This window comes from Electrophorus electricus, chromosome 3 (genome assembly GCF_013358815.1).
Source record: "Electrophorus electricus isolate fEleEle1 chromosome 3, fEleEle1.pri, whole genome shotgun sequence".
In the NCBI taxonomy this organism is placed as follows: Eukaryota; Metazoa; Chordata; class Actinopteri; order Gymnotiformes; family Gymnotidae; genus Electrophorus; species Electrophorus electricus.
In genome coordinates, this window is record NC_049537.1 from 10524555 (window position 1) to 10543909 (window position 19355).

General features: G+C 39.1%; 1 protein-coding gene across 3 annotated transcripts in view; it reads right to left on the minus strand.

The window, feature by feature from the left end:
• The window catches only part of LOC113581555 (copine-9), an 89327-nt gene that overhangs the window by 66537 nt on the left and 3435 nt on the right, over nucleotides 1-19355 (minus strand). For all 3 annotated transcript variants that reach the window (XM_027016774.2, XM_027016772.2, XM_027016773.2), the window contains 2 exons: nucleotides 11306-11346; nucleotides 3131-3177 (listed from right to left, as the gene is read on the minus strand). In XM_027016774.2, the coding sequence (XP_026872575.1) occupies nucleotides 3131-3177; nucleotides 11306-11346 (88 nt within the window). The remainder of the gene's footprint in view (nucleotides 1-3130; nucleotides 3178-11305; nucleotides 11347-19355) is intronic.

Sequence of the window (19355 nt, forward strand, 5' to 3'; positions counted from 1 at the left end):
AAGGTAAATCAGAGGAACATCCGACATTTTTAATGTCTTATTTTAGCCTTTGTTTATGACTTAAATGCTTAAAATGCAAATTTATCAAAGTGCTGCATGAAAGAAAGCTTTCTCTTGAGATAAATGTACAAAGAAATTGTCAGCTACTGCTTCACCACCGATCCTCCATCTCACAAACTCTGATGGAAGCGAATGTGCATAAACAGCTGGCAAGCCAGAAAGGCCAAGGAAGCTGGGTTAGGCTCCAACCTCCCCATTCCTAATGGAAAAAAGCAGGCATAAACAGGCCTCTTGGACACCTCCTCCTGCATACAGGGTGGAGACCAGTGACAGACTCACAGCACGACGCCTTGCTTTAGCAACAGCTGCTGGAAGCAAGCTCTGAAAACTGCAATTCTTGGTCTGTGTGTTTGTTACCTTTGCATCCATTAAATGAATTTAATTATTTCAAGAGCTCCTATTAATACTGACAAGCTCTTCATTACATATGTAAAGAACACTATTAATGAGAGTTTTACAGGTGGGTGTTGGCATATGTGTGTGAGTGAATGATTTGTTTTGCAGTTATGTTATTTGATTGTTAACATCATTCAAGAGAATGAGTAATGAAATGCATTAATACACATACTGAATGGTCTGGGTTTGTGACAGAAAATACACACTTATCAGCCTCTTTATTACAAGCGCCTATACTATATGACCCTGACTTACTCACAGCAGCATTTAAAAGGTTCACAGTTATAGCCTTTATCCTGCCTATTCCCATATGTAAGATTTGTTAGCTATCTTCCAGTGCTTCATCAGTGGTTGGTTTCTGAGCACAGGTCTACTGGCTGTTGAATATTTCTGAGTGGGGCCACTCTCCATAAAGCAGTAACAATGACATGTGCAGTGTTAATCCTGTGCAAGGAGTGGTCAGCCACTCAAATAATATCCAGCCTGCAGAGGCGTGGTGGGCAGAAACTGATCAGTGATGAACAGAGTAACACGGTAGCTGGAGAGCTGTTCTTGCAAACAGAACACACCTACAGGAATAGACGGACCTAGTAAAGGGGCAGATGGTTATTTTCAGTAAAGCGTAGACCTGGTGATAGGTTGGTATGAACTGCTTGCTTTTCAGCAGGAATTTGTTATATTTTATAAGAATAATCACAATGATCTTGGAACAATGTGGAAATAAGAAGTGTATAATCACTTTAGGGGAAATCAGTATTAATTAAATGTACATTTTGAGGGGAACATATGCAGAAAAAAAAAAGATTTAAAAATAAATTCAAATTTCTCATTGTTAGCAAGTGACACATCCAAAATGGAGCAAAGTAATAGCACATGGTGCCTTGCCCAGCAGGAGTCTGTGGGTCAAAGAAAATGCAATATGAAGGATATAAAAAAGAAATAAACCTTTATTTTATCTTGCTACTAGAAATGTCTAAAAAGAAAAACAGCATTGCTATTTCAAAGCTCTGTGGAAGTAGGTTACACTCACTACAGTAACCTTCAGCAGTGGGGTGGTAATTTTGTGAGCTTTTGCTAGGTGTGAGCTAGCAATGCCTCTCAGTCCTGGCAGTGACAGGAGGGTATTCAGCTACGACCCTCGAAAAGCTCCAGCAAGACACTTCATCTAGAGATTAAAATTAAAAGCCTTTCATATCCATGCCTAAAAAGTTCTGACAGGGTTCCTGACACCTTATTGGTGCTGTAAGTGCACATAATGAAAGCTTTTACAACCCCCCTGTCATATCATATTTCTGGGTCTAAAAAGACATGTCCACCAGAAGATTCAAAGCCAAAGCCAAAACAGTTGGGTCCTTGAATGTTTTCTAGACATATGGTTAAATTGAGGGACATGGTTCTGACAGACAGCTGGTTATTCCACCAGTCTGTTTACTCCATATTTGTGTGTATATGGTTACGTGTAAGTGAGAGACATTCACAACTGCACATGTACACACACAGATATTGGTGGATGGAATAGACATAGACACACACACACATATATCACATCATGCCCAGAGGATTTGTGGACTTAGAGGAAGCAAGGGACTGAACATATGGGACAGCCCCAGCTGGGCTCCATGCTGGCAGCCCCACAGTGTGGGAGAACCATGGCAGCACTCCAGTCTGGCAACCACGCTCCAGACTTTCACTTTCATTCAGTCCAGATTTGGAAAGTGTATAAACATAGATTTGTATAGAGGCTTTCATTATATCCAAAGTTTCACAGAGTAGTTACTTCTCTGTTCTACAACAGTGTGAAGCTGGCCTTTAACTAACCAGACAATTAAAGATTATTGAAGTCATGTACAGTCAGCCCTCCTTAACCACAAGTTCTGCATCCATGGCCTAAACCAGGCACAGATTGATAATATTAGAGAAATATAATAAAATTCCAGAAAGTTCCAAAAAGCAAAACTTCAATTTGCTGCGCATCACCACCTACATTGAATCCATATTCTGTGTTTTATTTTATGTATTTCTCTTTGAGTTTTGGACTCTCTGGTGGGATTTCAGGTCATTAAACAAAAGCAATCTTTAAGTGTTGGAAGAAAATGTTCCATTGTTTCTGATGTGCCAAATGTACTATGATCAGGACAAAATTCACCTGTAATAAGTTTCTAGAGTTTCAGTGGTTCAGTGGTGGAAGAAGGTTTCTGAAAAATAGTTACACCCACCAATTTGAAGTTTGTTGATGGTAATATGCATATTTTTTTACTGATGATGGTAATATGTATATTTCTAGTGTAGTAACTGATAGTTATTGAGAATGAGTGAAACCCTGCAGACTTCTCAACAGACAACCTTTGATAGTCACACAAAGTGCAAATTAAATGTGAGAAGCCCAATGTGTGCATGTGTGTGTGAGAGAGAGAGAAAAAGTGAGAGAGACAGATAATACTCTTAGTATTATCCTCCTATCAGCTAAAATATATCTCTTATTCTAAAGCCTATATTTGAGCTGACAAAAATTATCATGTTTGATCTTTCAGCCAGTCCATCTTAAACCAAATACACGTGGCCATTAAGAGTGCGCCCTTATTTATTCATTTCTCATTTTATTAATTCTCATAAGAAACTCAACTCCTGTATCCGCCATGCTTGTAGACTGAGAATAGATAATAATAGCACTCACCTCTCTCCATTCTTTTGTACCTATTCCTTGTATGTACAACACGACAACTGTGAGAAAAAGATAGAGAGACAGAGAAGGTGAACATGAGATTACAGAGATCAAAAGGCAATGCAAAATGAAATGCCACAGCATATTACGTGCAGTCAGATATCCACTCAGCCAGATAGATGTGACCTTTTCCAACTCTTTCCTCCACTGTAAGAGTCAACACAATTAAAAAGAAATGAGCCAGTGTAGCCTCTCATGTGATAGGCTTACACACAGGCATTAACATGCCTTTGTAATAACAAATACAGGATCAACGCTTGGACAACTGCCTAGTTTGTCACAGTTATTAACAGATGTCAATTTGAGCTATGACTGTAATTTAAAGGGGTACTCTCAGAAGTCAAGTGATAAGAAACATAACACTGCTCTGTATGGGTCAAACCAAATAAGATGAAAAATTCCCTAATCCGGATCTCATTTCGACATCACCTCACATCCTTCCCTTTACCTTTTACTATATGCATGTCACTTGTCTTTAAAAAAAAAACAACTTCTCCAGTTCCTCTTTCTGTCCAATCCCTCCTTTCTCATCTCTGTGCATCCCCCATCGCCATAAAGCTACATCAAAGCCGATTGCGGGGCTGGAGAAAAAGCAATCAGCATAATGCCAGCACCACAGGACCTGACCAAGCATGAATGCTACGCCCCAATCCTCCTCCACCCTCTTCCACTTCTTCAAAGGAAATCATAAACAGGATCATAGCCAGTGAATAACTACAGAGGTAGATCGAGGAGCAAAGCAGAGAGCGAGCGAAGAGAAAAGAGGACGGACTGTCCGCTGGGATTTAGGGAATGGCGGGTAAGTGATTCCTGGGAGCTTCCAAGAGAGATAAAGCCATATAAGGAGAGTGGCTGACTGTAAAGGGAATACTTCCAATGTCTAAATAGCACAGATGACAAGTCATGTACTGAAGGTAACTATACAATGTGTTAAACATGTGAAAAAAAATCCAGTACTGATAATGAAATTTCCAATTAAACCTTTTAAAACTAATTTTTTCAATAGTAACAATAGTAACTTTAGCTTTCAAGATCCAAATACTGTATGGACATAAAAATAACTGACATTTCACATTTTTGGTATGAAATGAATCTGCTAAAATACTTTGAGGTAATATGGGTGTCCTTAGAGATTCTCAGCTCCAGTCTTGGTGACCTGAAGCATATAGTGACTCCTTAAGGTAAGAACCCCTGCTCAAATTTAGCAAAGTGTAATTTAGTCCCATCAGTTTATGATGGAAATGAAAAACACAGATATGTGTGTTTTTTTTAAGTATGCAGAATCATAAAAGCTCGCTCTACTAGACTGCATGGCCAAAAGTATGTGGACATCTGACCAGCACACATAAATTTCAAAACCATCTGCATTAATTTCGAAGCAGCAAAAATGGCATCCACCCTTCTGGTAAGGCTTTCCACAAATATTTGGAGCTTGTCTGTAGGAATTTGTACCAATTTAGTCATATGAGCATTTGTGAGGTCAGGCACTGATGTTGGACAAGAAAGCCTGGCTTGCAATCAACACTCCAGTTCATCCAAAAGTTGTTCAGTGGGGTTGAGGTCAGAGCTCTTTGCAGGTTCCTCACACCAAAGTTGTTAAACCATAATTATGGACCTTGTTTTGTTCATAGAGGCAAAGTCATGGAACAAGAAGGAACTTTCCCCAAACTGCTGCTGTTTTTTACATGCTAAGCACTACAACACTTGGCGGTCTGCTCTTTGAGCTGGCATGGTCTACCACTTCCAGGTTTCAGTAGCTGTTGTTCTTAGATGCTTCTATTTCACAACAATAGCACTTATTGTTGACTGGGGCAGATTTAGCAGAGCTGAAATTTCACAAATTGATTTATGGCAACAGTGGCATCCTATGAAAGTGCCATATTTAAAGTTTCTGAGCTCTTTAGAATAGCCCATTCTAATGCCAGTGTTTGTTTGAGGATATTGCATGCCTATGTGTTTAATTTTATACACCTTTTAGCAATATGTGGGGTTGAAACACCTGAGCTCAGTAATTAGAAGGGGTGTCCACACACTTTTGTTCATGTAGTATATATTGCAGAGATTATGTTGATGTGTGTGTGTGTGTGTGTGTGTGTGTGTGTGTGTGTGTGTGTGTGTGTGTGTGTGAGAGAGAGAGAGAGAGAGAGAGAGAGAGAGAGAGAGAGAGAGAGAGAGAGAGAGAGAGAGAGAGATTTATTTTGCCCTATTATGAACTAAAGATGATAAATGTTCAAGGTGTTTAGAGAATCTGGAGATATCAAGAAGAAAAACTATATAAATGGTTGCATTAAATGTATTTTGGGTATTAAAATGTGTGTCTGTGTGAGTCATATACACACAGTCCCCCTCTGACTTTTAATGGGAACAGTCACTGACTGGAAGATTTTTTTTTTAACTCACATCCCTAATTTTACTTATTCACACTGTTACGTTCCTAGCAGATGGAGGGATGAAGAGTGGAAGAAAAGAGAGGACTGAGAGAGATGAAAGAGCACCACACTCACAGGGCTTCCCCTTTACACTCAGTTTGGTCATGGTTTGAAGTGCAGGACATCATGGCCAATCATTAAACCCTCCCACACACACACACACACACACACACACACACACAGAGAATGGTGAATTAGAGGTAAGGTAGCTGTGAGTTTGTGTGTGTGTGTGTGTGTGTGTGTGTGTGTGTATTTGTATAGTGGGTGAGTGTGCACAACTTCAGTGCAATAGGCTGCAGCATTTATCAGGTATTCCTATGTGTGCAAGCTCAAAGAAACGTTTGAGGTACCCACTGTGAGAAAGCAGCATCTCTTAACATCAGCAAGGGGCTAATCTGGGACCAGCAACAGGGTAGTGTGTGTGTGTGTGTGTGTGTGTGTGTGTGTGTGTGTGTGTGTGTGTGTGTGTGTGTGTGTGTGTGTGTGTGTGCATTTTTCAGCCTTACTAAGAACAGATGCAAAATGAGGCCAGAAGGATTTTCAACATTTCAGATTTGTGAAACGTTGTGCATCCACAGGTAAAATCTGACTGTAGGACTAAATGTCAACACTGCTTAATCATCTTAATGTGGAATCACCATGTGTTAATTTTCCAGGAGATGTTTATTTTCTATTAATTGTACATTCCCATACAGAAGACATACAGGTAGCATATTGTACATGACCATGTATATATACTACATGTTGCAAAGTATATCTTTACTCAGATCTTGCTTATTAATCTGTAGTTAATACATTCCAAAAGTTCAAAATTAATAATACCATTCATCACTGGGAAATAATGCACTGTTAAGCTATGCTTCCACAGAACTCTGAATTTCATTCATAATGCCTAAAATGCTGTCATTTTTATAACCAGATTCTATATTTGGGTCACTCGAAAATAAATGTAAAAAGCCTGAATTCAAAACAATTTATATTAATTCATAATGCCAAACAAACATGCACTCACCACACCCACTTTATCACATGATTTCAAGTATACAACTCAGTATAGAGACTACATTACAGAGACTACAGTACAGAGCTCCTAATCAACGGTCAGTTTCTGAGCGCAGGACTACAATTGGTTGGATATTCTTAGGTGCCAGACCACTCTCAAATCCGCAGTGAGCCTAACATATGTAAAGACAGTATCCACACACACACCACAAGTTACCATAAGGACTCTAACACAGACACCATGAAATCACATATAATTATTAATTTATAAATATATCAATCAGTCGATATACATAGAAATAAATATTGTCACTGAGAATACAGCTTAGGGGAACATATTTAAGGTTTGACTGCTGTTTAATACAGTTTTCCTGTAAAAACTGATAATACTAATTGGTAGAAGATATGCAAGTTACTTCATTTTAATTAAAAAAAAAAAAAAAGAATATTTAATTTCTATTTCATCCATTAGCATCCAGGTCCGTTTTAAAATAAACTGGGCTTGAGTGAAACATATTTGGGTCATTCATAAATAAATGAGCACCCAAGAGATACACAAATCAAACACTGAGCTGCAACTGCCTCCCGATACAGTAAAAGCCCTGACACAATGCATCCACCCTGGCGAACATGACAGCCTACTGCTGTTGACAAACTGATGTGCGTTGCAAACGTTGTTCGTCATCAACATGAACGATTCACTGCAGCAGCTGATGCTGCTGTTAGCCTAACAGCTTTTTTCCCTGGTTTCAGAAAGTAAACAAAATAACATTAACATTGCATTTTTATATGCAATAGTTCAACATCTCTTTAATACATCACTCCAACGTGTGGATTATAAACCTGATACTGAAATTCTTGGTAGAATTGCCCACAGGCAACATGGTTTAAATCCCCAATATAGAACAAACCTACACTTTACTAAGTGTTTAGAATTACAGAATGTTGAAGGGTTTTTAAGAGATTTATAAAACTGAGGTTTCCATCATACTCACCTTGTAGAGTCTGCTTCAAGCCTTAATAATACATAAGATGGTTTGTGACATGATGGGAGAAAACCACGTGACCTAGGTCTACTGAGATCCAAAAATCAATTTTGCAAAGATAAAAAATGGCTTTGCAAAAAGAGAAAATTGGAATTACATTAGTGTTAATAATGTTTAAGTAAGTGAGGGAGGACAAGGTTGAGGGGGGTTGTTCAGGCAGGTTGTTCTGTTCACACACAAACTTTGATGAAATAGCGAGACTAATTGGGCTTTTATCAGCCAAAGTGGAGGGAGCTTTAATTACTTTTGTATTGAAGAGATTAGTGGAGAAGCCAAAAGTCCTTGGACAACCATGCTACCCAGCCTAATGTATTAGGACCGAGATAAACTCACACATCTCTGTTGCCAGCAATCTCCTCACAGCTGTCTCTTTCTGAGACCAAAGGCAACATAGGTAGATGGAAATGCACTCCATTTAAAAAACAAAAAACAAAACATCACGTCATTATTTTTCATATCACTCTCTCACATAAACAGCTTAAGACGTTACATCATACAGGCTAATCAAAAACTAATAAATATGCTTACAGTTTTTTTTTAATCATGAACATGTAGTCAAGTTTAATAATTAGTTTATTTAAATTTTATTTTATTTTCAATCCAGAAATTATAACATTTGACTATAAATGATGACTAATATATTGCGTGGAAAATACAGTTCATAGTTTTGAAATGTATACTGATTTTATTTATAAAAAAAATAAAATAAGGGTTATACCAATTTATAAACGCTCGCTCGCTCGCTGTCTGTCTGTCTGTCTGTCTGTCTGTCTGTGTGTGTGTGTGTGTGTGGTTTTATGGAGTTAAGGTAATATTCGCAAATGGCAATAAAGGCTAGTTCTAGGTCCTTGGAGTAACAATGCTCATTATAAAACCCAGTGTTTAATTGCCTTATATAGATCTCATAAAACTCTTAATTCCGGTTTCTAGACCATTACACTCTGTTGACAATCATTTTTAGATATTCCACACGTAACCCCCAAAATAATATCTCCATATACATTTATGATCATGGTCTCAAAGTAAACCTTAAGAATATTTTGTTGTAGGGTTTTACTCTCTTATTTCTGGCTGTAGTCCTCAGTCCCAGCTCCATGGGAAACAGGCTTTGCAGAGTTTGCTAAAACAAACCTGTTCTAGTTCATGAAGTGGTTCAAGTATAGCAGCTGAGTTTAATCTGGTGCATTAGCAAAGACAAAAGACTCAGACTATGCAGAGTACTGACCCTAAAGGTCTTCCAACACAGAAAATCTAAAATATTACTACAAAACTATTATATTAACATCAAGGCAAAGCTCCTCTGTTGTGTTAATGTCTTCTTGCTCCTCTACTTTGCTCGTGTGCTTGTGTATAAGTGGTGACTAAATTTAACTTATAAACATTCTCAATTAATCTGTTTTTGTGAAATCTGGTATTTGCTTAGTCTTTAATAGAAATCCATTACTAAACCACTTTCTCACCGCTACTCTCCAAAGTCAGTTAAACCACTCAGAGACAAATAGTATAAACTGACTAAAATATGGTGATGATACTCCAATGAACAGTGACAGGATAGATTTTCTAATATGTGTGATAACATTTTAGTTTGACAGTAGGTGTGAATGGATGCAAACATATCAGAAAAATATGTTGATATGCCAGTGGCAATTAGCAAAACATATAGCTGAATTTATGGCTGCAGGCGTGTCTGTAAGGCTGTGTATATGGCATTTAAACCAGTGGTTCATTTTGGACCAAGTACCAGCTTTCGTCAAACCAAAACATCCAAGGATCACTTCCAAGCCACAACCTGCCAGAGGCTACTGAAAATCCCCCAAAGCCACATGAGAGCACACACAGTCACTAGAAACTGGACACACTGCTCCCTATTGTCACATAAAAAAATAAAAAAAAGAACATTCAATGGCTTGATTTTTTTAAGTGTACATGTTTTGCCATCATGTAGAACTAGACTGCTGTTTTCATAATCTCATTGCAAAAAAATAAAAAATAAAAAATACAGAAAATACAGTTGAATAATCCACCTGTTTCATGGAATTAGCCTCATATATATGTATAATACTCCTGCCTATTGGAGTAGCCTCAGAGCTAGCATATGAGTTACATCAGAGTTAGCATATGAGTTATATCAGAGTTAGCATATGAGTTATATCAGAGTTAGCATATGAGTTATATCAGAGTTACCATATGAGTTATATCAGAGTTAGCATATGAGGTGTATAGATGTATAATCCTCCTGTCTAATGGATTTAGCCTCCATACTCTGGGGATGAACCAATCTGGACATGATACTTTATTGGTGAAGTATTAATGAAATCTCTAGAAGATAATACGTTTGGCCAAGGTTCAAGCTCAGTTGCCCTTTTCTTTATGCATTTCAATCCTTACCCCCCCCCCCCCCCCCCCCAATAACACTACACAGCTTTAATTTGATCAAAAGTTAAACTGTTTTGCTGACACTATCGCTTGTGACTTTGCCTAACAGCTCAAATTATTTTTGAAAATATACATATTTGTAGCACCTACATGGACCTCTAATCATCCCCCAAATTTGGGAGAATTTGTAATTTATTTAATTTTTTAAGTATTTATGCCTTACTGTGGTGTACAGGAGAGCAATCTTCCAGAGGTGTTGTTATGACCGATCAGACACAGGGGATTTGCTGAAGGCTATATTAACCAAATCTTTGCACAGAGCAAATACCAGCAGGGGATGCGCCTTGTAGAACAGTTTGAGAACCACCGCTGTAAGGCCTTGATAGTATAGACATTTGGGTTGAGACATGGTCAAATGGAGCTCTAAGGAACTGCATTCATTCATTCTAGCTGTTTCTAGCATATTTTTACTTATAGCAAAAAGACAACCGGTCATTTGCTCTTAGAGAGGACGATGGATGTCCTCTCCTCCCTATCACTGTGCAGAGTAGCCAGTCAGCTGAATGAAAGCATATCAGAGTCAAGGACGTTCTATATGGGGAATTTTATACAAATTTTAACTGTGGGGAAAAATAGATTTTATATAAATATAAAAAGATTAAATTAAAATCAGTTGAAGAGAAAGATGAAGAAGCCTGAGTGACCCTTCTTACACATACTCTGGTCTGTGGGAAATTCACTGCCCTGCTCTTTAAATGACAGTCATACTGTCACATCCTCTGCCACTGTAACCATCTGTCCAATCACTAGAAAGGTCAAAGCTCAAATCAGTGGGTTAATGTTGCTCATGCAACTGCTTTTAAACTTTGTGTGTGTGTGTGTGTGTGTGTGTGTGTGTGTGTGTGTGTGTGTGTGTGTGTGTGTGTATACATGTGTGTGTCTATAGTCAATATCTCAGCTCAGAGAGGCTCTCTGCTTAAAAGGAGAGAAGGCTCTCAGTGGGCTGACATATTGACACACACACAGAGACACTCTAGCAACAACTGCAGCAAAGAGCGAAATGATGCAGAACTAGTTAATGATTAGTTGTGATGACATAGAGGGGTATTGATTTGGCATTCTAACAAGAGCCACCACTTCAGTCCTCACACAGATAATCATGACAAACTGTGAAAAAACTTCCTGATATGCTACCAGTGTAGGTCTGTGCCTGTGTGTAATTGTACTGTCAAAGGTATTTCAGCATATGAAGAATACAGAAAAAGATCACTTACCAGGATCTGATTTGGAAAATGTGTCCATATCCAACAGATGTCTGTCAAAATGAACAAGAGAGGAATACATATTACACGTGGTAAAAGGTGCATTGATTGATTTAAGAAGACACTGGACAATTAGTGTAATCAATTAATCGAGTTAAGTAGCGTACATGACAGATTTTCCCCGAATTGACTTAGACTGCAATGTTCAAGATACGGCACAGCTTTCAGTGAATTGACTTAGACAACACTGTTCAAGACACAGCATAGCTTCAACTGCAGCTCTGGTGATGACAGAACTCTGCACATACCAAAGTTTCTATTTACAAAATAGCACCAACTTTGTCAAGATTTTCACACCATTTCAAGTTTGTATTACATTTGAAAAGAGAACAATGGTTGGAAAACAGGCATTATTTGGGAAGTGACACTTCTTTCAGCTAGTTGGGTCATTTAGCCACTAACAAGTTTGTTCTTTGAATTTAGAGCCAATAATGCTTAATTTCTTTAAACTGGGGAAATTGTTCAGTAAATGAATCATGTAACATTTCTGTTTTTAACCCTACAATTATAGAGTTACATGTTAGATGCAAAGTGAAGACTCTTCCATGTGAAAGTGCTTTTATCTGTAGCGATTGTAGTTACTTTCCAGTTCAGTGCTGTAACATCAGCCACAGTAATGTGATCCCTTGTGATGCAGTAATATGCAAATAACAATTGAAATGTCTTGTTTACCTTTTAATCTATTCTGCTGTGATGAGTAACTGTTAGTTATATCCACAGCTAACAATAACTGAAATGTGCTGTATATTTTCCTTGAAATGCTTGATTGCAAATGTTTCATGTTTCATATGTAATTAGCTTGGACAGGCAGTATCTTCATATTTTCATACTGTGCAAAGTGGACATATCCTAAAGTCAATTAATAATAATAATAATAATAATAATAATAATAATAATAATAATAATAATAATAATAATAATAATAATCTTTATTTATATAACAACTTTTTAAACAAGGCTTACAAAATTCTTTACAGAAAGACAGCCATAGAAGACAATAGAATAAAATAAGATAAAAACAAAATCTAAAACAATTAAATGCAAGAGTGGAAAATAAAATGAAACAGTAACTTAAGTGATTAATTATAGGCTGATTAAAAAATAATCACAACAATAGGTCTTCACCTTCTTAAATGTAAAAATAATCCTCATCACATCAACATCATTACGAACATCCCATTTTACAAGACATCAAACTGTAGCGAGATTAAATCTCCGACAAATCCACTAGCAAACAAAAGAATAATTCTTGGATATAATCTACCGGAATAATTACATACACTTTGCATTTACTTCTGTTTATGATAACTAGCTAGTTAGCTAGCATATAGTTAACTATATGTATGTCAGTAAACAAAAATGCCTTTTCTAAGATGGTTTGGAAAATATTTTATCAGTAATTATATTTCTAATATCTAGTAATTATTTATAGACATATACATTTTAACTGAGGAGAGTTATAACATGTGTACCAACCATTATAAATGATCTTTTAAGGACTAGCCTGAAAATTAGATCTCAAGACATCCTCGTAGCATCCTTGTAAATAGCCAGGAAAAGCTAAAATGCCCTAATCTCATTTGATAATAAGGTGTGCAAACGGGGGCCTACAGCTAGAGCAAAAAAAAAAAACAGGTGTACACACACACACACACACACACACACACACACACACACACACACACACACACACACACACACACATATCTCTGGAACCCCATAATCCAGCAGGGAACCTCCTTCACACATGGAGGCAGGTGCTGAAAGCATGAGGAAAAAGAGAGACAGCAAGGCCATGGGCTATTCATATTCAACTTGTGTCAGCTATTACCAAACAACTCTCAGGGCTGTTTTCACCTCCTAAAGATAAAGCTAAAGTCCATTATTACCAGAAGTAAAGACAAAAGACAGACAGTCTGACTGATGAGCAGTGAAATGAAACAGAAAGATGCAGAAATGCTTGAAATGGGTGAAATACAGAATCTTTTATTTGATTTTGTGTGTGTGTGTGTGTGTGTGTGTGTGTTTTTCAGCACTCTAGGATAGAAGCTATGCTTGATGTGTGCCCAACATACTCTCCACACAGAAAGATACAGTAGCATGCACACTTTTAAAAACTAATGTTCTTCACACATATAGTTACTGACTGCCAGGAAGTTAGGATGATCAAGCATGGAAGACAAATGAAACCCAATTGAGGTAACTGGCTGGGAGGAGGGTGGGACAACAAAAAAATGACAATTAAAAATGGCCGGCTGACCAACATTACCCCAAGAGCGCAGCGACGACTCATCCAAGAGGTCACAAAAGACCCCACAACAACATCCAAAGAACGGCAGGCCTCACTTGCCACAATTAAGGTCAGTGTTTGTGACTCCATCATAAGAAAGAGACTGGGCAAAAATGGTTTGCATGGCAGAGTTCCAAGACAAAAACCACTGCTGAGCAAACAGAACATAAAGCCAGAAAACATCTTGATGATCCCCCAAGACATTTGGGAAAATACTCTGTGGATTGACGAGACAAAAGTTCAACTTTTTGTAAGGTGTATGTCCCATTACATCTGGCGTAAAAGTAACAGCATTTCAGAAAAGGAACATCATACCAACAGCAAAATATGGTGGTGGTAGTGTGATGGTCTGGAGCTGTTTTGCTGCTTCAGGGCCTGGAAGACTCGCTGTGGTAAATGGAACCATAAATTCTGCTGTCTTCCAAAAAATCTTGAAGGAGAATATCTGGTCATCTGTTTCTGGCCTCAGGCTGAAGCACACTTTGGTTCTGCAGCAGGACAATGATCCAAAACACACCAGCAAGTCCACCAATCAATGGCTTAAGAAAAACAAAATGAAGACTTTGGAGTGGCCTAGTCAAAGTCCTGACCTGAATCCGATTGAGATGCTGTGGCATGACCTTAAAAATGCAATTCATGCTCAAAAACCCTCCAATGTGGCTGAATTCCAACAATTCTGCAAAGATGAGTGGGCCAAAATTCCTCCACAGCGTTGTAAAAGACTCATTGCTAGTCATCGCCAACGATTGAATGCAGTTGTTGCTGCTAAGGGTGGCCCAACCAGTTATTAGGTTTAGGGGGCAATCACTTTTTCACACAAGGCCATGTAGGTTTGGATTTTTTTCCCCTTAATAATAAAAACCTTAATTTAAATACTGCATTTTGTGTTTACTTGTGTTATCTTTGTCTAATATTTAAATTTGTTTGATGATCTGAAACATTTAAGTGTGACAAACATGCAAAAAAAAAAAAAAGATATCAGGAAGGGGGCAAACACTTTTTCACACCACTGTAGGCTATGAATCCTATATACAAAAATTATAATCCCATGCATTTATAATCTTATGTAAAAAGATGTGTTCACATCAGCAATTGTGTTTTCTTGACCAGGATTGTGAACACGTGTCCTGCCATCATTACACCATGCTTCTCTATGCGCTTGTCTCAAAACAACAGAACAAATTCTACTTCAGAAGATATTAAATTTTGAATTTTAATACTATTTAATACCATTTCAAATAATGAAAAATAGTGTCTTGTTACATTAAAAATGCTTTTTTCACAACTGGTCTTTTTTGAGACTAATTACAGCATAATTCTAAGATAAAATTCTTGGTTCTCACCAGATCCTTTTCAAAAATATAGCTTATAATGTATAGAGAGGTTTGCTGCAGTCGCTACCAATGAAAAGTTTCTTAGGAAATTAACAGCATAGTTTTTAATGAGCTTCTAGAAACTGTTCTTTTCATACTCTCATGTGTCTGTGGAATGAGCGTTATTTAGTGTCTGAGATATGCCAAAAGTGTATTCCTAAAAGGCCTCACTGAGCTCTTTCAGGTGATTCCCAAGGTTTCCAAGACTCTCTGTGGGCCACATTCCGCAGATGTAGCATCCGCCATCGTTCAAACAGAATTGGTTATTATATTGATTAGTTGCAGACTCCTAGAGTTGATAAGAGAATTTGTTAGGTCTCCTTAAGTATGCAAGTTTCCAAACACGTTCTGAGTCACGTCAGCCATCTCTCGGGTAAGTACGCTGTCTCAAAGACTGAAGTGCTTGTTCGCAGAGTGGATTTCATTTAGTTTTGAATAAAGCAGTCATGTCTGATCATCATGCCACCATGCCATATGATGTTCTTTTTTAAGTTCATGTGTACACAACATGTACATGGTCTTGGCGTCTGGACAAACGTCTACTGCCTCTCACTTTAGAACCCCTATAATACCATGAATCCACATTGTTTCATGATTTGAAAGAAAATAACTAACTTCCACTTGAAGCAGACTCCCTCTGCCCCAAAAAGAAAGGCTGATATTAATTTAGGTTGTGCACCATTTCCGAGTGATACTATTTATTACTGGAGCTCAATAGAGTACTCTTAATTGTTTTTTTATAAGATTGAATTGAACAACATTTTTATCTGTAGAAAGGGAGAAACACAGGTTACTTTATATCTCTATGTGTGACGGGTCGGGCAAAAACAGATGCTTGCGGATAGCAGGTTGGTTTAATAGTTGTTCAGGGGTTGTGCAATAATACGGTGTGATGACAAAAGGGGAAGATAAAGGGATAATCCAAATTGTAGAGAGTTTAACAGTCCGAGTCAGAAACCAAAAGCTCAATCACAATTTAACTAGGCAGACAATCCAAAAGGAGCAGGCAAAATACAACAGCGAGGAACACTAAGAAATGGTACGGTACACAAAAAAGACAATCCAAAATAAGGCTCAGTATACTTCTAGAGATTATTGGCAATACTTCACAAAGAGTTAGAGTTAAAAACATTCTTATATAATCCAATAATCAGGACATACAGGTGAGTTCAATATTCTGGTGACACTGATCTGATTGGACGCCTCCGATTAGTTGAATCGTTGACTGGGTGATGAACAGGTTGCTGGGTATTGTAGTCTGTCAGGAGATTTTGCGTTATGACAGTACCCTCCCTCAAAGAGTCCGGAATGGCCAAGGCACGAGGACGGCCGTGACGACCTCTTGTAGGCACAGTGGAGTCTGGCCTATTACGAGTTCCCACCATAAAAACGCGGCAGGGATGCCCACGAGGACAAGGAGCAGGTTTTTCAGGGTTTCTAGAATGAAAGTCCGATGGTAGACCGGGATCCAATATATCATCATGAGGAACCCAGCTCTGCTCCTCAGGACTGACCCCTTCCAGTCCACCAAGTATTGTATCGACCCCTCCTTCTGGAATCCAGAACGTGGCACACAGCATATATCGGAGTGCCGTCATAGTCAATGGGTTGCGGAGGGGTCTCGTCCGGGGAGTCCTCATTCAAAGGATCTAAAACAACAGGCTTGAGGAAGGAGACATGGAAGGACCTAGAAACACGGAAATGTGCAGGTAAGTTCAACTGATGTTACCTCGTTAACCCGTTTCCAGATCTCAAAGGGACCAATATACTTGGCCTGGCTTGGAGAAATCCCGTGTGGAAAGCCAAACTCGATCACCTGGTTAGTAGTTAAGGGTCGCCCCTCTGTATCTTTCAGCCGTTTCCTTGTAACATTCGATGCATTAGTGAGTTTCCCCTCATAACTTCTAATTGCGTCGCATCCAATCATCCAACTATAGCAAGGAAGGAATGGGCCCATGCTAGCAAATGGTCACGACAAGATTCAGGTACGTAGAGTTTGTCACTCTGACATTCTATACGGGTGACCATTCCTTGTGAGACCTGGTCCATTTCCTCGTCAATCTCCCATCTGATGGACGTCAGGTGAACCCAGGTAGGTAATATGCTTTCTTTCTCCTTGGTTCTCTCCTCACTCTCCTCTTGATGGACCCAGGAAAGCGCGTCTGCTTTATTATTGCGATTTCCTGGATGATACATGATTTTAAAATTAAATCTGGAAAAGAACAAGGACCAATGGGCTTGGCAGGGGTTCAGTTGCCTAGCCGTATGAATATGCTCCAAATTCCAATAGGCTGTGATTACTAAAAAAAGGATGATTAGCCCCTTCCAACCAATGTCTCCATTCCTCCAAGGCCAACTTGATGGCCAACAGTTCGTGCTCTCCAATGCTATAATTTTGTTCTGCGGGCAATAATTTCCATGAAAAATATGCCATGGGATGTAGTTTTTCCCCATTATGTTTGTTGAGAAAGGATAGCTCCAATACCAATGTTGGAAGCGTCAGCTTCTACTATAAACGGAATGCTAGGGTCCGGGTGTCTCAGGATGGGAGCCATTGTGAAAGCCTCCTTTAATCTGTTGAATGCACTCTCAGCTGTTTGAGTCAATTGAGGTGTTTAGAAGATCCTTTGGAAAGAGTTGTGAGAGGAGCTGCTATACTACTGAAACATCTGATGAATCGCCGATAAAAAATTGTGAAACCTAGGAAACTCTGGAGGCTTTTGATGGTAGTCGGTACGGGCCACTGCAGGACAGCATAAATTTTCTTGTTATCCATAGTCACTCCCCCATAGCTTACTACATACGCCAGAAATGTGGTAGTGGTTGTATGAAATTCACATTTTTCCCCTTTCACATACAGTCCATTATCCAGGAGAATCTTCAATACAGTTCTAACATGTTGAATGTGTGTCTGAAGCTCGGGTGAATAAATAAGGATATCGTCTATATATGTGATAACATACCTCCCTATGACTGCTCGCAGAACATCGTTAATGAAAGCCTGGAACACCGATGGTGCGACGCTGAGACCGAATGGCATAACCTTATATTCATAGTTTCCCTTGGTGGTGACGAAAACAGTCTCCCTTCTTGATCCTTATAAGGTTATAAGCACTACGAAGATCTAATTTTGTGATGAATTTTGACTCTTGTAGTTGTTCGAGGGCGATGGGGATGAGCGGTAACGGGTAAACATACTTTTTGGAGATCTGGTTTAGGTTACAGTAATCGATGCATGGACGAAGACCACCATCCTTCTTCTATACAAAAAAGAAGCCTGACGTCAGAGGGGAAGTGGAGGACTGAAGGCTTGTTTCAGTGCCTCTTCTATGTGCTGATCCATAGCTCTTTCTTCCTCTTGAGAGAGGGAATAAATACGTGCCTTGGGCAAGGTGGCACCCTCCAGGAGTTCTATAGTGCAATTGTAGGAACGGTGAGGGGGTAACTGCGTAGTTTTCTGTTTGCTAAAGACACTGGCTAAGTCCTGGAAAAACGATGCTTGTAAGCAGGACTCTCTATAGTGGTGGAACAGAGTGAAAGTGCAGGTAAGGACAAACAGGTCTTTTGACAATAATCCTACCACTGTGTTATCTCCTTCTGAGGCCAGCCTATACTCGTGTTATGCTGCTCCAACCAAGGAAGGCCTAGAATAACTGAGAAGGAGGATGCTGGTAGGACCAGGAACGAGATGAGTTCTGAGTGGAGTGCACTGCTGGTGAGTTTTATCAATGCGGTACTTAGAGATATGGTCCCAGCTCCTACGGGTGATCCGTCCAAAGCAGCCAATCGATGGGGCTTGGGCAATGGTTAAACTGGGATGTGCAAGCCCTCTACAACACAAGCATGAAGGAAGTTGCCCTCTGCCCCGCAATCCACTAGGGCTGTGAAAATAGATGAGGGACTTTGAGATCCAATACAAACTGGTAACGTAAAAGATTTTGCAACCATACCGAGTCTATGCAATGTCCCTACCTGGACTTGAGGAGTGGAAATCTTGTTCCCTCCCTGTTTATGAGAAACATTGCGACATGGTTTGAGATGACAATCGCTGATTATATGACATACTGATCCACAATACAGACACAGACCTTCCTGGAACTGACACCGCCGTTCTTCCTCAGATAAACGGGATGAATCACAATGCATGTACTCCACTCTGGGTTCTTGTCTGAATTCATATCTCGGACTAGGGTGGGGGTAGGCGGGGCAAGAATTACTGGTTACCCATGGTCTCCGTTCCTGAAGATAATTATCCAGGCATATGGCAGGAGCCATAAGTTGATCTAACTTGAGCTCATCATCCAGGCATGCCAGCTCGTGCAATACATCAGAATTCGGG